This window comes from Hyperoodon ampullatus (genome assembly GCF_949752795.1).
Source record: "Hyperoodon ampullatus genome assembly, chromosome: 18".
Taxonomy (NCBI): Eukaryota; Metazoa; Chordata; class Mammalia; order Artiodactyla; family Ziphiidae; genus Hyperoodon; species Hyperoodon ampullatus.
In genome coordinates, this window is record NC_136931.1 from 19,312,994 (window position 1) to 19,333,987 (window position 20,994).

The 20,994-nt window shown below is 52.1% G+C and overlaps 3 protein-coding genes across 3 annotated transcripts; 2 read left to right on the plus strand and 1 right to left on the minus strand.

Annotated features, from left to right (window-relative positions):
* The first annotated feature begins 478 nt into the window (after positions 1-478).
* GFOD2 (Gfo/Idh/MocA-like oxidoreductase domain containing 2) lies at positions 479-10,900 on the plus strand. The gene is made up of 2 exons (XM_079723169.1): positions 479-740; positions 9,341-10,900. Exons 1-2 carry the CDS (start codon positions 482-484, stop codon positions 10,237-10,239), a joined length of 1,158 nt encoding a protein of 385 aa, XP_079579295.1. The 5' UTR covers positions 479-481; the 3' UTR covers positions 10,240-10,900.
* A 4,632-nt stretch (positions 10,901-15,532) lies between these two features.
* On the minus strand, positions 15,533-17,160 carry LOC307066149 (uncharacterized protein C16orf86; the record flags this gene model as incomplete). The annotated part of the gene is given in 5 exon segments (XM_079723246.1): positions 15,533-15,814; positions 15,816-15,943; positions 16,045-16,262; positions 16,618-16,847; positions 17,056-17,160. Coding segments are annotated over 5 exon segments (963 nt in total).
* Positions 17,161-17,682: 522 nt separating this feature from the next.
* On the plus strand, positions 17,683-20,904 carry ENKD1 (enkurin domain containing 1; the record flags this gene model as incomplete). Its single annotated transcript, XM_079723343.1, has 7 exons — positions 17,683-17,767; positions 17,864-18,058; positions 18,630-18,802; positions 19,811-19,936; positions 20,040-20,203; positions 20,304-20,440; positions 20,531-20,904. The coding sequence occupies 7 exons, from the start codon at positions 17,683-17,685 to the stop codon at positions 20,689-20,691; spliced, it is 1,041 nt and encodes a 346-aa protein (XP_079579469.1). The 3' UTR covers positions 20,692-20,904.
* Positions 20,905-20,994: the final 90 nt, after the last annotated feature.

The window sequence follows — 20,994 nt, forward strand, 5'->3', positions numbered from 1 at the left end:
TATAGCACCTAAGTAGTTCTCTTTCGTCTTTTACTGTAATAACACTCTTCTTTTTCTTCTTTTTCTTCTGTAATATAATATCATAGAATCATGAACTTGTACAAATTAAGGCCCTGGAGGTTAAATGGTTTGACCAGAGTCACACCGAAAATTAAGTAACAGAACAGAAACTTGAACCTAGCTTTACTCATTTTTCATCCTTCCTCCTCCTAGTAGATAGATATGGCTAATATCCTTAAGTCTCCATGGGAGAAGCTTCTGCAGCATTTCAGTTTGGAGCAATATTTCATTTGTCTTTTGTGGCAGAGAACTTACTGCTTCCAAATCAGTCCCGAAAGTAGCCTCAACTGAGTGTGCCCTCCACTAACAGCCAGTGTCCTGCTTGCTGTTCCAGGAGCCATGTGTGACCAGGACAGTGGGATGGTCGTACTCATGCTGGAGACTCTTGTGAGGAGATGAGTTGGTGAACGGAGAAGCCAGCATGAAGATGCTTCCCGGAGTGGGCGTGTTTGGGACTGGCAGCTCTGCCCGGGTTCTGGTCCCACTGCTGCGGGCAGAAGGGTTCACAGTGGAGGCCCTGTGGGGGAAGACCGAGGAGGAGGCGAAGCAGCTTGCCGAGGAGATGAACATCACCTTCTACACCAGCCGGACCGATGACGTCTTGCTGCATCAAGACGTGGATCTGGTGTGCATCAACATCCCCCCTCCGCTTACCCGACAGATATCTGTGAAGGCTCTAGGTATGGACAGTCAGGCCACAGCAAGGGCAGATTGCGCCTCCCTCTCAGTGGTCCTTGAGTGACACTGCTCTCCTCTGGGCCTGGGTGGTCCTTCTTGGGCCTGGGTCTGGGACAGCACTCATCCCTGAAGCAGTGCCGAGGGAGGGCACGTTGGGAGGCCTTATGGCTGGGGGAGGAAATGCTCCAGTGGCTGGGAGACATGCAGCGTTCCCCACCTCCAATAAGTAAATCCCTGAGCAAAAATGAAGCAAATGTCTTTGGAGTTGGCCTGTCGCAGGGGCTAGAGATTATTACATTTCAGGCATTGTAAAGTTTGCCTCTGTGAAGTCAGAGTTCAAAGACCTGGGCACTGGGGTATTGGCTGTGATTGATGCATTTGTTCTTCCATTTCTGTGGCACGCAGCACCACAGAAAGGAGAAGAGGATGTGTATCAAGGCTGCCATTTCTCATATTTTGTCAGTCCTTGACTAGACTGAGCACACACCCTTCCCGCCAAGCTTTGCAATTTTGTGTGCCAGAGGGTGGGAAGGCTCTCTGACAGTGCTGGGTTTCCCTGACAGGATCCACAGATCAGCCTGCTCACATCTCTGCTCCCTCCGGAAATAGTTTGCTCGGCCACCTCCTGCCCCTGGCTGGGCATGGCTTGGTGCGCTGTTCTCCTGCAGTTCCTGTTGGGCTTCTCTTTCCTGTCAACTGTAGAAAAATTATTCTCTTTGTCTTATATAGGAATCAGAATCTAATTTAATAGGAAAACAAACCAGTAAACATTCATCCAGCAGTTTTTTTTAAAATGTCTCCTGTGTGCTAGGCACTGTCCTGATGTCATTCTTGACATTCAGAGCAGTGTTGGATTGGAGCTATCTCTGCTTTCAGATTTCACAGTCCAGTTGAAGAGACTAGAAGTAACACACATTGCAAGGTAAATGAGAAAAGACTTAAGTAACAATTCAGGTAGCATATAATTAATTGACAGAGTAATTGTTTTATATAAGGTGATGGGAGCCAGGTGTCTCTCTGATGCAGTCAGAGATCTGTGGGTCCAGGAACTGATATGCCGTGAGGCTGACCACCACTCCTTCTGGCCACTACCATGGTGGAGGGTCCAAGGCTCTGCTGCTTGTCTCTCCCGTAGTCTGGGGATAAGAGGGTGTCTGTCACCTCTAGCCCAATGGGTTGGAGAGGATAAATGTTCATTGAAGTGAGCAGGAATAGTCTGTCTGGTTGTTGATTTAGAGCGTGTAAGTTTTGGCCAAAAATTATAGATGGTTTGTCTTTTCCAGAGAGCTCTCTCTGAGGATGTGTGACATTGGAGCTATTCACTGGCCCTAGATTTTTAGGGCAGATAACGCTCCCAGATTGGGTTTAGAAGTAGACTTAAGCCAACACTTTAACAGAGGGCTGGTTCAAGGGAATCAAGCTACCATGGTCACTTGACTTCTCGCCGTTCCTTGTGGCATGAATGCAGGTTGGTGAGGCCGGGTGTGTGCAGAGGCAGAGTGCTAGAGGCTCTGGTTGCCTTCTTGAACTTTAGGGTCCCCACAGAGGCCATTTCTGAGCTGTGTAAGGAGAAAGAGGAAACCCCAGAGTTCTTTGGGCCCAAGCCTGCTGTTTTCCTGGTACAGGAAAACATTGGACTTTGGGCCATTTAATATAAACAGGAAGGACAGGGATGACCAGAAGCTTCTGGGGTCTTGTATCCCAGCCCTTAGTGAAGTAAGGCCATCAGCCTTCTCTCCACATCTCTGTTGTCAGGAAGGAGGAGGGTATGAATGAGGGTCTTTGGTCTGTTCTTGCAGGTACATGACCACAGGGCCAATTTGGTTGGGCTGGGAGAGCCCTTGTCAGCTGGACCTGCCCTCAGGCACTGCCCACTTAGGCTCCAAAGGAGTCACTGAGCCTGTTGTGACCATGAAGTTGACTCCCTGTGTGCTTGCTTTCTTTTTTCTTTTTTTTTTTTAAGTGAGAATTCTGTCTTAATTTTAACTTATATGGAAGAGGCCATGAGAACTCCTCCAGTTTTCCCAAAGGACTTGATGTGAGTACACGAACTGCTGTAGGCAGAGCACCAAACTGACCTTGACATCAGACCCCACTTCTGACCCCATTTCTGTCCCTCTCAACCTGTGTGGGCCCCTGTGAAATGAGGGTATCATTCAGCCTTTCCAGCATGATACATGACTGCCTCTGAGTACTGACCAAGAAAGACACTGGCATCACATTACAAGGGAAAGCCAGGCTTTCCTGTTGTCCCACATGGAAGAGATTTGTTTAAGTTAAATTCACATCAAAAATAAATGGTAGGCATCTCCTCTGGATGTTCGTTAGGTAAGTGTTCACCGAGTTGAATGTAGCTTAGAAATGAAACTAAGCATTCTAAGTCATCTCAAATGTGAAACACTTTTCTGTAGGTTGGAGGACTATATATATATATATATATATTTATAAATATAAATTTATTTATTTATTTATGGCCGCGTTGGGTTTTCTTTCCTGCGCGTGCACTTTCTGTAGTTGTGGTGCGCTGGCTTCTCATTGTGGTGACTTCTCTTGTTGCGGAGCATGGGCTCTAGGTGCGTGGGCTTTAGTAGTTGCGGCATGCGGGCTCAGTAGTTGTGGCTCGTGGACTCTAGAGCAGAGGCTCAGTAGTTGTGGCGCACGGGCTTAGTTGCTCTGTGACATGTGGGATCTTCCTGGACCAGGGCTCGAACCCGTGTCCCCTGAATTGGCAGGCAGATTCTTAACCACTTTGCCACCAGGGAAGTCCCTGGAGGACTGTACTTAAATTAATGCCTCAAAAGCAGGACCCATTCTTTCCTCCTGTAATGTGAAGCTCTGGAAGGAGCTCCTTCTTGGACCTCCCTCCCACCCCACCCCCCATCCCACCCATCTAGCTCATCACAGAGCACCGAGCTGAGCTCCCTGTGCTATACCACAGGTTCCCACTAGCTATCTGGTTTACACATGGTAGTGTACTTATGTCAAACCTAATCTCCCAGTTCATCCCATCCTCTCCTTCCCCCACTGTGTCCACACATCTGTTCTTTATGCATCTCTGTTCCTGCGCTGCAAATAGGTTCATCTGTACCATTTTTCTAGATTCCACGTGTATGCATTAATATACAATATTTGGTTTTCTCTTTCTGACTTACTTCACACTGTATGACAGTCTAGGTCCATCCACGTCTCTACAAATGACCGTATTTCATTCCTTATTATGGCTGAGTAATATTCCATTGTATATATGTACCACATCTTCTCTATCCATTCATCTGTCGATGGACACTTAGGTTGTTTCCAGGTCCTGGCTATTGTAAATAGTGCTGCAATGAACATTGGGGTACATGTGTCTTTTTGAATTATGGTTTTCTCAGGATCTTATTTTCTACTTTTGTTTGACTTTTCATTTTCTTCCACCTCAGATTTCATCTGTGTGGCTTTCCTGTGAATTCCTTAAAGGAGAGGGAGGGACTCTAATGTTTTATTTCTCAGTTTAGAAGTGGTTCAGAAAAATTTTAATGTACAAAGTGCCCCACCATTTTTGCCATAGTTGAATGTTTTCTTAAATCTGTCACTAAAAGGTAAGCTTCTGTGCCCAGTTCTTAAGATAACAAGGGATCATTTCTCAAGCAGCCTGACCCAGATAATTTAATCTCAAGAACACCAGTCCCTTGGGATGCCTTCCCTGACCCCCAGTCCAGATCAGGTCCCTGCTATATCTTTCATATTAACATTAATATCATCTTCATTGCATTTATCACAAGTGCAATTCTATGTGTATTCATAGGATAATTTGATTAATGGCTTTCTCTCCCACTAAACTGTAAGTTGTCTGAAAGTAGAGATCATGCCTGATGTTGTATCCTCTGAGCTTAGCACAGGGCCTGGCACACTGGTTGAATGGAAGTGTTCACAAATTCTACCTGTGCAAGCCCAGTCTGCTGGTGTGACTCAGGGAGCTGACAGGGGCTTGTGACCCAGGAGAGACTGGGCTGTGGGCAGCAGTGATTCTGTCTGGTGGCTTTCAAACTTACTTTTCTAAGTAGCAGAACGTTCTTTGTTTAAAAAAAAAGGCAGAATCCATGGATTTTGTAAAACATAAAAGTGGTGCTTTTTCTGGGGCTGCTTTTCTTCCCTGCTGTTTGAAATCATTTGTCTAGTCCCACACCTCTAAAGAGGGAAACAGCGGTGTTGTCCCAGAGCTGTGAACCTGTGGTGCGTTACTAAGGAACAAAGAGGTGGTTTGGGGCAGCTTCTCAGGGCACTTTACTCCTAGGTCGTCTGGGGAGCATGAGCTGGAGAGAGGCTTGCAGTCTGGAACTTGTTCAGCCTCCAGAAGATCTGAGCTAATGGCACTCGGCAACCATGCTTTCCCCATTCCCTAGAGACAAAAGTGGTTTTCAGCTTCTCTAATACCTCATTGATTTCCTAATAGGAAAGCTAGATAAACTTAAATAAACATGTCTTTCAAGGCAACACCAGTCTTCCTAAAGGTACAGGACCTGTGCAGCTGGCCTGCAGGAGCCTGGTTTAACTCAAGATGGCCTTTAGCTCCCACACTAATAATACTACTGGGTCCCAAGTTCAAAAGCTCTCTTACTGTTCAGGCTCAAGAAGGAAGGCCTCTTCCCTTTCCCTGGCCTCTCGTGGCATGAAGTAGATATTACTTACTCTAGTTTATCACCACCAAACTCTCGGCAGCCACAGGAATCCTTTTCCTCCCAGCCCACCTCCTCTCCTCCCCACATTGCAGTGTCCACCCCAACCCCTGCTGTGCATAGTTATAGCAGGAAACCTCTGGGTTGGCCAGAGCTGCAGCCAAGTGGCCAAATTCTCACCGAGTATTGTGATTCTCCTGTCCCTAATCCTAAAATCCCACAAGTGTGGGGAAGCATTGGAGACCCTCCAAGAGCAGATAGTGATAGCAGTTAGGGGCTACTCTCCTTGCAGGTCCAGCTCTGGACCCCTGTGCAAGGGCCTCTCCCCTTGCCTTGGCCCCCTGCCCTTTCCACGCTGCTCCCCGCCTTGGGCATGTAACGCTTGGCTAGCCATTCTCCTGTTGTCCTGCCAGTGCCTGTTGTAAAGCTTTCGTTACTGTTTAGAGAAGAGCAGGAGATTTCAAGAGTTTTGTAAAGTGAAGAGATTGAATTAGGTCATAGGCTACTGATCTACATGTGTTCCTCCTTGCCGCAACACTGAGCTTCGTAACACTGGGAGTTCATGCCCGAGAATCCCATATGTGCAGATGGCAAATGCTCTGTGGGGTTCTTGAGGGTCAGGGTGGCAGGGGAGAGGGTAGGAAGTGAGGGGAGCTTGGAAGGATTGGCCAAAGGCACCAGATTATCTCCTGTGGGCTTTGTCAGGATGTGAGCTTCCGAAGGACTGGTCTGGGCCTAACTCTATGAGAGGCCTGATAAACAGCACATAGAATAAGAAAACTCATCTATGTTCATGTTGATCTTTAAACTTCTTTTTAAAAATTAAATTTTCAAAATATTGAACATTGATATTATTGGCCTGGAAAATGTAGCTTCTGTGTGAGTCTTAAAATCTGAGTCACAGTGGACCTTTTTTTTCCTGTATTTATGACATCTGCTGGGTCTCTCCCGTGGTGATGGTTATAAAATGTACCGTTGACAGAGCTTTGCTGGGCTGAGCACTTTACATATCCTGCCTCATTTGACTTACTGTTCTACCCTGCATGGTAGATGTGACTCTCCTTTTACAGTGTAGTAAACCAAAGCCCAGAGAGGTTTAGAAATGTCCCAGGTCATGCAGCAACCAAGCGAGAGAACCAAAATTTGAATCCCAGAGTGGCTCCAAAGCTCGAGTTTGGCACCAATAAATGGCCCTTTCTGAGCAGTCAGCTGTCCTGGGGCCCCATTGTTTCTGTTGCAAGGTGGCCAGACAAGTTCGCCTCCTGAGCATGTGTGAACAGAATCCAAGTCCATCAGAAGAAGCTACACTCAGGGACTTCCCTGGTGGTCCAGTGGGTGGGACTCCACGCTCGCATTCGTGGGGGGCCCAGGTTCAATCCCTGCTTAGGGAACTAGATCCTGCATGCCACAACTAAGAGTTCACATGCTGCAACTAAGAAGTCCACATGCTGCAACTAAAAAAAAAGATCCCGCAGGCCACAACGAGGATCCCATGTGCACAACTGGGACCCAGCGCAGCCTGAATTAATAAAGAAATATTTTTAATTTATTAAAATAAAAAATTAAATAAAAATGTATAAAAGAAGAAGCCGGACTTCCCTGGTGGTGCAGTGGTAAAGAATCCGCCTACCAGTGCAGGGGACATGGGTTTGAGCCCTGGTCCTGGAAGATCACACATGCCGCGGAGCAACTAAGCCCGTGTGCCACAGCTACTGAGCCTGCGCTCTAGAGCCCGCGAGCCACAACTACTGAAGCCTGCGCGCCTAGAGCCCGTGCTCCACAACAAGAGAAGCCACCACAATGAGAAGACCGCGCACCTAGAGCCCGTGCTCCACAACAAGAGAAGCCACCACAATGAGAAGCCCGCACACCTCAACAAAGAGTAGCCGCAACTGGAGAAAGCCCACGCACAGCGACGAAGACCCAACGCAGCCAAAAATAAATAAATAAATGAAATAAATTTATTTAAAAAAAAAAAAAAGACTGAGGGAGACGAGTTAAGTTACCATTGCAATAATCCAGGCAAAAAAGTGTGGTGACTTGGATGAGGAAGGTGGCAGTGGTGGTAGTGGGAACTGGTGAGATCCTGGATGTAGTTTGAAAGCTAAGCCAACAGGATTTATTGATGATTGAAAGTGGGATGGATGTGAGTGACATCCGTGATTTTGGCTTGAGAAACGGGGAGAATGGAATCGCCATTGACTGAGATGGAGAAAACTCAGGGAAGGGAGTATCAAGAGCTCAGTTTGGGATTCCAACACCAAACCTATCCCACCACCTTGAATGTCTTTGTGAGTGATGCTACCAACTATCTATCCAATTTCCTACATTTCTTATAGACCCTGTGTAAACCCTCCAACCTGTTTCCTGGTGTTCACTCAGGACTTTAGGAATCCCAGCCCTTTCCTCAGTGCTTTTGCACATGCAGTTTCCTGCCTGGGTGTCCTTTCCCCCTCATGCTTCCTGGAACATCTGCTTCCTTAAAGATAACCCTGGCGGCACTCCCCCATGAAGTCTTCCCTTATTCTGCCATCTGTACCAGACCCTTGAGCTTGTTCCCTCAAGAAGCCCATGACTTCTTGGGTGAATTGAGGTAGTGGAATTTGAGTTGCACCCCAAGGGCAGTGTCTGTGGAATGAGTAGTGGAATAACTGGATGTCTTCACCCTTCCCTAGCTTGCTGTACCCCAAAACCTGTGTGTGTCCAGTCCATACGACTTCTTGGGCTTTGTAAGTTTTCTGTTGAAGATATTAGCATAAGACTTTCTTCTGCTTGAACCATCCCAAGCTCACAGCAATACTCCAGGAGTTGGTGTCTTGTGGCTGTTCGTACCCTCATGAGCTTTCATCTCATGATGTGGAGGAGTGTTGATCCCTTCGTTTCCCTCGTGTGGGAGCTGCTCAGTCCTCTTGGTCTCTCTCTTCAGGGCTTTGTCTAGCTTTGTTTTGCTCTCTGGGTGCATTCCAGCTGCGATGTACTCAGAACAGGCATGAGACAGAAAGGATGTTTTCTCTCCCTTTCCCCTCTTCCTGGAGCCAAGCATTTTCGGGCCTTATGACTACACTAACTTGTTGAACCAGTGTTTTCAGAGGACAATCTGCAAGGAATCTTAGAGCCCTTTCTGCAGTTACAACTGAGAGTGCTAAGCTCATCCCCTAGAATATTGATTTGATTTTCTTACCCCAAGATGATGATCTAATAAATGCATAAAGGTACATAAGCATGTCCAGGAAGCATGTCCACCTCTCCAGCCCACTTGTATTAGGCAGTGTTCTCTAGATAAACAGAACCAGGAGGATGTATATTGAGAGAGGGAGGTAGAGATTTATTTTCTAAAAACTGACTCATGCTATTGTAGGAGCTGACAGATCTGAAATCTGCAGAGCAAATCTGAATTCCAGCAAGAGGTTATGTTGCAGACTTGAGTCTGAAGGCAATCCGGAGGCAGAATTCCTTCCTCTTCAGGGAACTTCAGTCTTTTTTCTCAAGGCCTTCATCTGATGAGTTGAGGCCTGCCCACATTATGGAGGGTAGTCTGCTGTACTCAAAGTCTACTGGTTTAAATGTTAATCAGATCTAAAGATATCTTCCCAGCAGTGTCTAGACTAGTATTTGATGGGCACCATGACCTGACCAAGTTGACACATAAAGTTAACCTTGTACCACCTCTCTTCACCTCTCACTCCTGGTTTGCACCTTCTACCTCTACTCCTTTCATTTTTCCTTTAAGAACTTGCTTCTCTTTCTCAAGCCCGTAACTCTTTCTCTAGTCCCAGTCACTGGGTACCATTTTCATCCAAGCTGATCACCTTTCCTTTTGTCCCAGGTCACCACCTGGTCTCAGAGGCGGCTTTCCTGAGTCACCTGCCTTCCAGAAATGGGTTTTCTTTTCCCAGTGTAAACCCCTTGGAGCTTTGAGATTTCCTGTTGTGTTTTATTCTCAGGCATTGGGAAGAATGTGGTTTGTGAGAAGGCAGCAACCTCGGTGGATGCCTTCCGGATGGTGACAGCCTCACGCTACTACCCGCAGCTGATGAGCCTGGTGGGGAACGTGCTGCGCTTCCTGCCTGCCTTCGTGCGCATGAAGCAGCTGATTGCCGAGCACTATGTGGGTGCAGTGATGATCTGTGATGCCCGCGTCTACTCGGGCAGCCTGCTCAGCCCCAACTATGGCTGGATCTGTGATGAGCTCATGGGCGGTGGGGGCCTGCACACCATGGGCACCTACATTGTGGACCTGCTGACCCACCTGACTGGCCAGAAAGCCGAGAAGGTACATGGGCTGCTCAAGACCTTTGTGAGGCAGAATGCAGCCATCCGTGGCATCCGGCATGTCACCAGCGATGACTTCTGTTTCTTCCAGATGCTTATGGGCGGGGGTGTGTGCAGCACAGTAACACTCAACTTCAACATGCCAGGCGCCTTTGTGCACGAGGTCATGGTGGTGGGCTCTGCGGGACGCCTTGTTGCCCGGGGAGCTGACCTCTACGGGCAGAAGAACTCTGCCACACAAGAGGAGCTGCTGCTGAGGGACTCGCTGGCTGTGGGCACGGGGCTCCCCGAGCAGGGGCCCCAGGATGTCCCGCTGCTTTACCTGAAGGGCATGGTCTACATGGTGCAGGCCCTGCGCCAGTCCTTCCAGGGGCAGGGGGACCGCCGCACGTGGGACCACACCCCCGTCTCCATGGCCGCCTCATTCGAGGATGGGCTCTACATGCAGAGCGTGGTGGATGCCATCAAACGGTCGAGCCGATCCGGGGAGTGGGAGGCTGTGGAGGTGCTGACGGAGGAGCCCGACGCCAACCAGAACCTGTGCGAGGCGCTCCAGCGGAATAACCTGTGAGCCTGCACGTGGGCTCCCTGCCACGGGGCAAAGGGCGAGGGAGGAGCTGTGTTGGGAGGGCTTGGTTATAGCACAGTGTCTTTCATTTGATAGGTCAGCTTGGGCAGAGTTGAATTCGGGTGAATCCGAAGGTGGCCCCAGGAGAACGCCCCCTCCAGTGCTCATTTGCTCCTCAGACTGGTGAGGCGGTGCCGTTCCTATTGCCATGGCTGAGAGGGCCAGCACACTGCACAGGGCGGAGCTGCCCCCAGTGTGTGAGCAGTTCCAGCAAAGGCTTGACTTGGGGGCTTCATCAGCCTATTTGTGGTCTTAACTGGATGCGAAAGCACAGCAAGGAGCCAGCTTGGCTTGATTCCTCAGGCCTGAGGAGAAATGACAAGAGGCCTTGTTTCCATGCCCGTCCTGGGCTGGGGCATCTCAGGAATGGTGAGGGCATGAAGTCATCCCTCGGGGATCTGCACCTGCCCTCGCTCCCATGTGGCCAAGCCCTTCCGGCCTCCAGGCTGCCCCTTCCCTGGCAGGGAGGAGGGGTTCTGTAGTAGATGAGCTCTCAGGGGCTGTTGACCGAGGGCAGAGGGCCCCTGAGTTGGCAGAGAGGAGACAAGGGAGAGCTCTGGGACATCTGATAAATGTTAATAAATCCGAAAGTCTGACACTGTGACATGTGGTTGTTGGTTGTTTGTTTGGTAGATTGGGTTTCTTTAATAATGAAAGGCTTGTTGATTGTTGTAGATTTGTTTCTATTTTTCTCTTTCCTCATGGCTCCGTGGCAGCCCTGACCTGCTCTGGATCCATCACTATCTAGCAGGACACACAGGCTCCTACTGCTGTCTGCCCTCATCTCCTGGCTTATTCCCTTGCAGCTGAATCCCTCAGGAGCCCTCCAAGAAGTCTTTCCTCAGCAAACAGGACTTAAGACTTCAGGGGGCCAACCAGGCCTGATGTTTAAGGGGAGATAGTGGGAGAGTTTGAGGTCTCCCTGGGCTGGAGGTCAGGAAGGGTTCTGTTCTCGAAACCAAGGGGTTGGCTCCAGAGGAGCCCTGGGAGAGGAGGGGTGAGGAGTGGCCCCAGGGAGGCTAGACGGGGTGAACTGGAGGAAGGCGCTGCCCCTCGGAAGCATTGTAGCCGGGGTGTAACCGAGCACTGCCTGGCCTAGCCAGCCAGTCTCCAGCTCTGCTTTTACTAACCTGTTCTCCCCACAGGAAGAGGCTTTTAACCCTGTCAGTCGGGCAGGTGGGGCAGGACCGTGGGAGTGGACACATCTACCCCTTTGTTTCCTCTGCCAGAATTAAGTCTGGACCAAATTTTCCCCTTCTCTAATCTTCCCTCTTTCTGGCCTGCTGTGGACTCCTCACCAGAAAGAGAAAGGCTCAGAGAGGGCTCCCTCTTCCTCCTGGCACCCTTTATAGGAGTCACCAGGCCTATTTTCCTGTATTGTCCTGGTTACAGACCTTGTCTTTGTGAGATAAAATAACAGTGGCTAGTGTTGGGGTGTACTTATTGCATATTGGGGCCCCTGGGATAGACGGTTCACGTGTATTATTCCGTTTAATATCCAAACCACTCTACGAGGTACTACTATTAATATTCCCGTTATTCAGAGCAGAGAGGGGCAAAGTTACTTGCCTCCTGTAAGTTAGAAGTGACAGAGCTAGGAGCCTGGTCAGGGTCCTCTGACTACAGAGCCTGACCCTGAACTACTCCTTCCTTAGTGCTTGTGGCATCTCAAGACTCTTGAGTGCCCAGGCATTGCCCCTCCCCACTCGGGTCCTCATCCAGGTTTCATTCCTCTCTACAGCAGGAATCTCAGCCTGGCCTGAACTAGTAGGTGGACTGTAGAGAGAACCCCACCAGGCAGGATGCTGGCAGAGGTGAAGGAGGAGAAGCTGCTCCCTTCCTCCCGGCTCAGCTCCAGGTCATCCTTCTGTGTGTTAATAGGATGTTGAGATCCCCCCTAAATTTGGGTATTGACCAAGAAAGCACATGCATCCTGCATCCGATTCAGATGCTCTTACTTAAGAAAGGGCCATGTTATTAACCCACAGTGGCACTTAGGTTTTATAAGACTCTGCAACAAAACCTCTGGTTTACAAAGATGGATTCCGACCAAGTCCTGGGGCCGACTGTACATGGGCTTAGGGCAGAGCTACTCTTGAGGACCCAGGTCCTCTGTTGGTACTCTGCAGAACCTAGGTCCATGGCCATCCCTCAGACATCTTTACCACCATGTATCTCTTGGATTGGTGCCGGGGAGGGGAGGTACCATGAGGTGGCCCAGATGCCTGTTCCCAAGGAAGCCAGCAGGGTTCTGGTTCCCAGAGGTGACAGTCAACTGGTTCCAGGCTTGTCCTGCAGCTCCCCCTCCTGGAGGAAGTCAGCATCACCTCCCAGGACCTGTTCCCCAAATCTCAGGATCTTCCTTGGGTCAAAATAAAGTTTTTCCAAGCCAGTGAAAATGCAGTTAGCTTTTCCTCTCTGTTACAGCAAGCAGAAGCGAACTTCCAGAATACCTGTTGCTTGTTTTCCAACCCCCAACCAAATCTAGGCCTCGCACTCACCCAGACAATGGCAGCAGCCTCCTCGCTTCCCTGTCCCCAGTCTTTCCCTTCCTTATTCGGCCCTTCACGCTGATGCCCAAGCAACCTCGCCAAAATGTCAGGCCAAGATCCCTCGTTGCCTACACCCCTCCTTATCCCTCCCAGTCTCACCCAGCCTGGTGTGATAGCCAGGCCTCTGCTTCAGCCATGCTAAACGGCCCTCCTACACGGGGCCTGACATCTTCCACACTAGTGAGGCTTCATCCCTGGCATATCCTCTGATTGGAAGGCCACCCAACTCTCTCCTTCAGGAAGCAGCTGGTGAGCTGCCTATTCACTCCTGCAGGCAAAGCGGCAGTCACCCCCACTACCTGTGGCGCCACAGCTTTGGTCCTCAGCCCTTCTGTATCACGTCTCCTTGAATTATGCTGCCTCAGCATTGCACACTTAGAGTGAGCTTCTAGGAGCGGTAGTGGCGTCTTGTTCCTTTCTGTGGCTGCTATCACCCACCCTGCTTAGACAAGCCTGTCAAGTGAATAAGCCCCCGGGAAACAGACTAATTCTTCTGTGGTTACTGAGTATTTCCTACGTCACCTGTGAGGAGATAGGAACAGATCTTCCTTATCAGTGCTGGCCTGGCCGACACCTCCAGCCCTGGAGACCACACAGAGAAAGCAGATGCTCAGCCTTCTTGGGTCAGGTCTTAGCCAGAGAGCCCCCAGGTTCAGAGATCTTCAGGGCTCCGGAAAGGGCAGGCCCTCCCTGGCCCCGGGGTGTGGTCTCATGCAAGGCCACTCCTTTGCAGCCCTCTGCTTCCTCAGCCATAAAGTCAGGAGATCAAACTCCGTTATCCCTAAAATCCCTGGAGAATTCGTGCTCATCCCTATGGGCAACATTTCAGTCTGCATGGTCCCTGTAGAAGTATCTCCTAGCTCAGTCAAGTCACTGCCCAGGGAGAAGCGTGGGCAAAAAGAATAAATGTCCTGACCCCAAGGCTTGCCCTGAGGCCTTGTCATGGGGCCAGTGAGCATCCAAGTGACCCCTAAAGGAGGGAACAGCCTGGGATTGTGCCCATTTTCTTCCTACTTCCTCCATCTGGGCCTGCCCACCCCCTCCCTTCCTGGATAGCCAGGCCATTATCCCAGGGGCCCCCCATATGGTCCTAGACTTTGGATGGCCTCAGCCTTTCAGATCCTAACCTGTCCCTCTCTGCAGCTTCCTTGGCTCCCCACCTTGGTCTCCTTATCTTGGTGCCTTTCATGGGGGCCCTCTGTTAGGTGGATGCGGTGCAATGACCCATGCCTTGGGGAGTTCACAGTCTAGTCCCCAAAATAGTTGTATAACCCACAGTGATAGTAGCGTGTAGATGCTACAATGTAGGGCAATACAGCACTGGGTGCTGCCTGGCCCAGCAGGAAGCAAGGCGCCGTGAGTCTTCAAGTATACTAGCCAGGTTGAGGGTGAAGAAATAAAGGCATTTTAGGCAGGGGAAGCCCCACAGGCAGAGAGGGAAGGTAAGAAAAGGTGTAGTTGGTCAGGGAATTACAGGAAGCCACTAAAAGTTTTAAGGTAGCTGGGGTAAAAGGAGCAGGGTGCTAGAGGGGGAGCAACACCATCAGGGGTTCAGGAATGTGTGTAGCAGAATCACTGGGTGGGTTGGTGGGGCAAGGACCCACCGGCAGGGAGACTAGTGAGCTCTCACCTGGCGATGATAGTGTCCCAGGCAAGGGTGCTGACTAGGGTGTCCGAGAGATTCTCTGAGAGGGTAGATTCACCTGCCTTGATGCCTGATTAGCTGGCAGGAGTCAATGAGCAAAGAATAGGATGGGGTCTGGGGTGATATCAGGATTTTGGCTTGAACAATTGTGTAGATGAGAAACAGGAGGAAAAGCAGGTTGGAGGGAGGAGAAATCCATTTAATCTGGAATTCCCTGTGTTTACGATGTCTGAGGGACATGCAAGAGGACCAGGAGGCAGCAGGATAGGGGCTTTCCAAAATGGCCAGCACTGGCCCCCTCTTCCCAGAGACCCCTGAGGATGAGACGCCACAGTCATCCAGTGGCTCAGCCACAGGGGTCCAAAGAGAACATTCACCTCCACCACCACCCCTTGCCTGCCAGAAAAAGGCACCAATTCCTCTGTCACCAGGGGCCACTCTGGGGGCAAAGTCTGGTCCAGCTGTGAGAGCTGCCCCTCTTGGGACAGGCAAATGAACTCTGCCACCTCAGAAGGAGGATTCCAAGTGTTGGTCCCCTCAAGGTCAGATCAATGCAGGCCCCTTCCCTGGGAGACAGGGAGCAAGGCCAAGCACCCGCTTCCCGTGACCTGACAGTCCTTTTCCTTTCTCTTCCCCAAATTCCTCCTTACCACCCGCCTTTCCATCCCCACTGTTATCTTGTCTGACCTTCAGGTTCATCTGAGGAGGTTTTAAATGCACAGAACCAGGCCCCGCCCCTGCAGGTTCTGATTCAGTTAGGTCTGGGGTAGTGCCCAGGAATCTATGTTTCTGTCAAGTTCTTGGGCAATCCAGTTCACTGTACTGGGGAATCCTCCACCCTTCTTCCCAGCCTCTCCCTCTTCAGGCATCTTATTTGGAGAATCACAGTCTGAGAAAAGGAAAAACATTTATTTTTGGCAAACCCAAGGTCCCAAGTAGGGGCAGGAGCAGAATCCCCTCCCACCTGAGTGCCCAGGGCCATAGCCTGCTGCTCGGGTTCAGGCTTGGGAGAAGGGGAGCCCCCAGTGGGGCAGGACAGTCACTTGTACTGAGGAGAGAGTGGGGGTACAAGTAGGGCAGCGCAGACACTTAGCATCTCGTTGGTGTCCACCTGAGTTGACTTGAGCATCTCAGCCTTGAGGCAACCGCTGACCCCCAGGCTGGGCAAACCCCCAGGCTCCTCGCCAGCTTCCTCTCCCAGGGGAACCAGAGTGTAGGTGGGGGTCATGAACATATTGGGGCAGGGCAAAGTGAGGCCTGAGCCCAGCTCACCTGCCATGGGCAGCAAGGCCTGCAGTTGCTCCACACCTGTCTCCTCAGGGGACGAGGGCCAGCGCCGACTCAGGCTTCACCTCAGCCTCGGCCTCCCTGTCCCCCTCCCCTGCCTGGTTCAGCTCAGGGTTGCAATAGTTGATGTACCGGTACAGCGGTCGCAGGCGCTGGGCCTTTCCTGCAAGGACCCGGGGCAGGGCAGGGGCTGGAGCGCCAAGCTGCGCCATGTCGGGTCCAGCAGGCGGGGGATAAAAGGAAGGCCCGGGGAATGCCACTCACGCTCCAGTCCTAAGGTCTCTGAGCACGCAGACACTGTGCTGGCCACCACAGGGAGCACTGGGGTTCCCACACTCTTGCGCTTCTTGGCTTTTTTGCGCTGTTTGGCAGACGGCGAGGGCTCACTCTGGCTACTCTCCCGCTCCTCCCTCTGCAGCGGCATCCCCTGTGGCAGCTCAGCTTCAGCCCTAGGATGGGCTTGGTGGCTAGGTCCTGGGAGGCTAGGGGACAAGAAGGCCTGAGGAGCCAGCCACCAGCCTTGGCTCCTGTGCCCTGTCCTAGGGAATAGCCCTGTCTGCCTACCACCCAGATGCTTGTCCCTTTCCTGGTCAGTGGGGCCCGGGGCTGGACAGGGGCCAAGAGCTCATGAGTTCAGTCCCTTACAAGGCTTTGAGACTCCCTCTCTGGATGTTCCCTACATCAGAGCTCTCGAGGGACAGAAGAGGGGAGGAGTGATGGTGGTGGCAAAGGATAAGTATGTACACTGCAGGAATGCCCGATTTAGGAATCCTACGGAATCCACCCCCATTCCACCTCCCCAGCCCTTCAGCTTCTTCCTTCTGAAAGCCCCCTCACTTGACTGGCTTCCTCTTCAGACCATGACTGGTCCTCACAGTGGAGGCCATAGGCCTGGGACCTCTCTCCTCTAGTGCCTGCACCTCTGGCTTGTGCCTCTCTTCCTCCAGCTTGAGTCTTTCCTCCTGGATCTTTGGCTCTGAGACTGGCCCTGTTGGACACTTGTCTTCACCCTGGGTTTGGCAGGCTTCATGGGCTGGCACCAGGCACTGGTCTCCCATAACTGGACACTAGAGGTGACACATAGGTAACTGGTCACCATGGCCAGGCAAAGGATACAGGGATCAGCCATTAGATACCAAATTGGATGAAGGGCACCAGCCCATGCCCCTCCCAGCCTGTGGAGCCTGTCCTGGCAGTTAGGGGGTCATTGCACAGAAGCTGGTCTCCTAAAGCTCTGTGGCCAAGTGTTTGAAGGCTAGACAGCCTAATGGTCACCTCAGAATTCTGCGCATGGCCACCAGGCACCTCCATAAGCTGTGACTGCCCCAAGGCTGTTCCCTCTTGGGCCCCTGGCCGCTTCTCAGCCCCTGCTGAGGCCATGGCTGCGGAGGATCAGCGCATCCTCGACGGTTGCTTGGGGGACGTGGCGGGTGGGAGGTGGAGGGCGGACCCTAAACTGGTAGACCGTGAGCTGACCCCGGAGAAGGGCCGGGTTGCGAAGGGCAACTGGCAGCCGGTCTGGCCCCACCCTCAGCTGGAACTACAAGCCCCAGAAGGCTTTGCGCCAGGGGGCATTGGCCCCTGACCTCAGGGACGGAAACCACTGTTACCTGGCAACAGCAAAGAGGTCGGGTGGCGGCAATGGGCGGTGAAACTGCTCGGGTGAGTCCCCTGCCCGGGTGAGGGGCTGCCAACGGGGCAGGGAAGTGGGCTGAGAGCGGAGGTGGCGAGCGCAGGCCAGGGTCGGGAGGCGGGGCGAGGGCCGGGAACTCAGGCAGGGCGGCACAGCTGGGGTCAGGGCCCGGCTCCAGGGAGGACTGGACTGGGCTGAGGGAGGGGGTTCGGGGCCGGAGATGCGTACCGGCAGGCCTCGGTGCACTGTTGCAGAAGGACGACGGCGGCATGTGCGAGGGTCCGTCCCGCATCTCGGGGCCCATCCCCCCAGACCCTACGCTCTGTCCAGACTACTATCGGCGGCCGGCCTCGGGTGAGTTGTGGGGTGCCTCACCCTGGCGAAGCCAGAGCAAGGGTCGGGCCCAGCTCCACCATTGAACTCCGCGCTCCGCCCCGTCTGGCCTCTCAGCCCAAGGGCGCCTTGAGGGAAGCGCGCTGAAGTTGGGCCTGCTGACTCCGGACCCCGACCTAGATGCCACACCTCCCCGCGGTCCCCGCATCGGTCCCGGAGCCCGAGAAATCCTGGAGCGTGGCCGGCGCGGCGTGGATGGCGTGCTGCTGCAGCTCGGGGGTATCTCCCTAGGCCCAGGGGCCTCTCCCAAGTGTAAGTTCTGGACAGAAGGGACGAGGCGAGTCTGAAGTCAAAGCTGAGATCAAAAGCAGCTGCTTCTCCTTCCCTGAGGAAGGCTCAGGCTTTACCTCTCTGAGTGTTAGTTTCCCCGACTATAAAAGTCCTCTCTTCTTCCTCGCAGGAGAGGACTAGATGAGGTATCCCCCAGAAAACCCATAGCTCAGCTTCATGAATTCATGCATCAGTGAAAGGTTGTTTCTTGAGTGTCTACTGTGTGCCAGGCCCTATAGGTGCTAGGAAAACAAGGTTGGAGAAGCGCATCATCGAATCAAGATGAGAGACAATAAACAAGTGAAGTGGTGAATATGATATGCAAGATGATTAATGGTATACTTCACAATAAAACATGTAGAAAATCATCAGGAATAGAAGAAGATAATTACTGCGTGAGGAAGGGAACAAGGTGACGAACAAGGTGGACTTAGATGGAGATGTCAGGGAGATCTTTCTGTGGGAGGCAGGGTGTGGGCCTGTGTGTTCACTGCTGTGAGTTGGATTGCATGGGCTGTATGTAGGGCAGAGCCTGGCAACATCTTTTCCCCAGGGAAGGACCCTAAAGACCATGAGAAGGAGAACCTGAGGCGGATCAGGGAGATCCAGAGGCGCTTCCGTGAGCAGGAGCACAGCCGGGAGCAGGACCAGTCCAGGCCCCTGAAGGCTCTCTGGCGCTCACCCAAGTATGACAAAGTGGAGTCCCACGTCAAGGCCCAGCTGCAGGTACCTGCCTCAGGCAGCCAGAAGTATTGCCCATCTTTTTGGCAATTATACTCTGATCTGAGTTATGAGGAGGGTGGAAAACCGCAGGGAACTAAGGTAACAGGGGACTAAGAGATAGCTGGTTCTGCTGCAGAGTGGGGCTGGGGGGCTTTCTCAGAAGTGATGATGGCTGGGTGATTCTGAGGGGCAAGTAGGAATTAGGCCAGGGGAGGATGGAGGAGAACATTCTATAGAGATGGAACCTCACAGATAGAAGTCCTAAGACCAGAGGGAGTGTGGGCAGTGGGAATGCTGTGTTCAATTCACTGTGAGGGAAGAAGAGCGTGAGGTTAGGCCAAGAAGTCACCTGTACCCACATCATAAAGGGCCACATAATCCCCTTCTTACCTTTATTTCTAAGGACAATGGGAAGGGCAGGGGCAGGGGTATGTATGGTGGTAGGATTCTATCTGGGTAGATGGTGGCACCACTTCTCTATCCACGGGTCTGAGACGGAGAGGCAGGATTGAGAGAAAAGACAATAAGGTCATATGTGGATGTGTTGAATCAGAAGCATTTATGGGACTCGCAGGGAGTGGGAATGTGTCCAGCAAGCAGATGGAGAATCAGATGTGGATATCAGGAGTGAGACCCAGGAGTTATTGAGGATCTGGCTGAGGACGATGAGACCAGGGAAGTGACCTTGGATTTAAGGGCTTGGAGACCAACTGTTGGTGACCTTGGTGGGGACAGAGCCAGAAATCTTAGCTAGGAAGGAAAGAAAAAAGAAATGGTGGCTGAAGCCAGGACTGAGATAGAAGGAGGGGTATTTGTTTTCTTAAAGATGTGAGAAACACACATGTTTAAATGCTGATGAGGAGAAGTGCTCTTTCAAGACGAAGGAGGCCAGTCCCAGAGGACTGGTGATAGAGAAAGATCCTGAAAGGCAGGAAGGGCAGAGGCTTGGTCTTATGGCTTGAGACCCTGACCTCAGCCTGACTTATCCCTCTGCTATGCCTTGGCCTACAGGAGCCCAGCCCTGCCTCTGGGACAGAGCCTGCCCACTTCCTGCGGGCACATTCCCGTTGCGGCCCTGGGTTCCCACCACCCCGCATCCCCCGTCCCCAGCTAACCCCACCAGGTCCCAATGCTAAGGTGAGAGGATGTGTGAGGGCTGAGAGGTAGGGCAGGGATCCTGGGGAGGTTCAAGGGCACAACACAGTGCTGTCTACTTCATCACGCTTGCCATGTCCTGCAGGGCCCAGGCCCAAGTGTGGACTTCATTACCCACAATGCTCGCACTGCCAAGAGGGCCCCCCGGCGTCATTCTCGCTCGCTGCAAGTGCTGGCACAGGTGCTGGAGCAGCAGCGGCAGGCCCAGGAGCACTACAACGCCACACAGAAGGGTCATGTGCCCCATTAGTAGGTCCTACTGCCCAACACCCAGGGTAAGGGACGCTTATGGTGGGTGGGAGCCAACATCTGCCCTGGGATCATCAATCCTGAGTCTGTTGCATCGCAGCTTGTTGGAGCGCAGGGATCTGTGGCGGCAGGAGGCTGAGGCCTGTCAGCACAGCCAGCCGGACCCGGCCATGCCCCCTGGCCACACTTGCATGCCTGAGAACCAGCGGCTGGAGACACTGAGCAATCTGCTCCAGAGTGAGTATGTGGCCAAAGGGAGCTGGATGGGGAACCCACTGGGGACCATGCACCCCTGCCCAGCACTTAGTGTTCCTGGGGCCTCTGTAGGCCAGAGCCAGCTGCTGCGTGAGCTGGTGCTGCTGCCTGCTGGGGCGGATTCACTGAGAGCCCAGAGCCATCGTGCTGAGCTGGACCAGAAGCTGGTGCAGGTAGAGGAGGCCATCAAGATCTTTTCCCGCCCCAAGGTCTTTGTGAAGATGGATGCCTGAGCCCTTTTATGGGGATAGAGTCAGGGGTCTCACTGAGTATCGCTACATGGTTGTAAAGGGCAGGACTGGGCCCCATCATAGAGTGGAGTTCGAAGACAGGAGCAGTGGGGTGGGCAGTATCCCCAGAGCACTCTTCCCAGTCACTGGTGGCTGTGGAAGGGCCATCCCAGCCTCTTAACCCCTTTGTCAAAATTAAACCTTTTGTACACAGTGGGGTTTGTTTCCATAAGAGCTTTTCTTACCCTAGAAATGCCAAGCCTGGTGTCCCTCCTGCTGCTTGACTACAGGAAGGTTTCTTTGCTG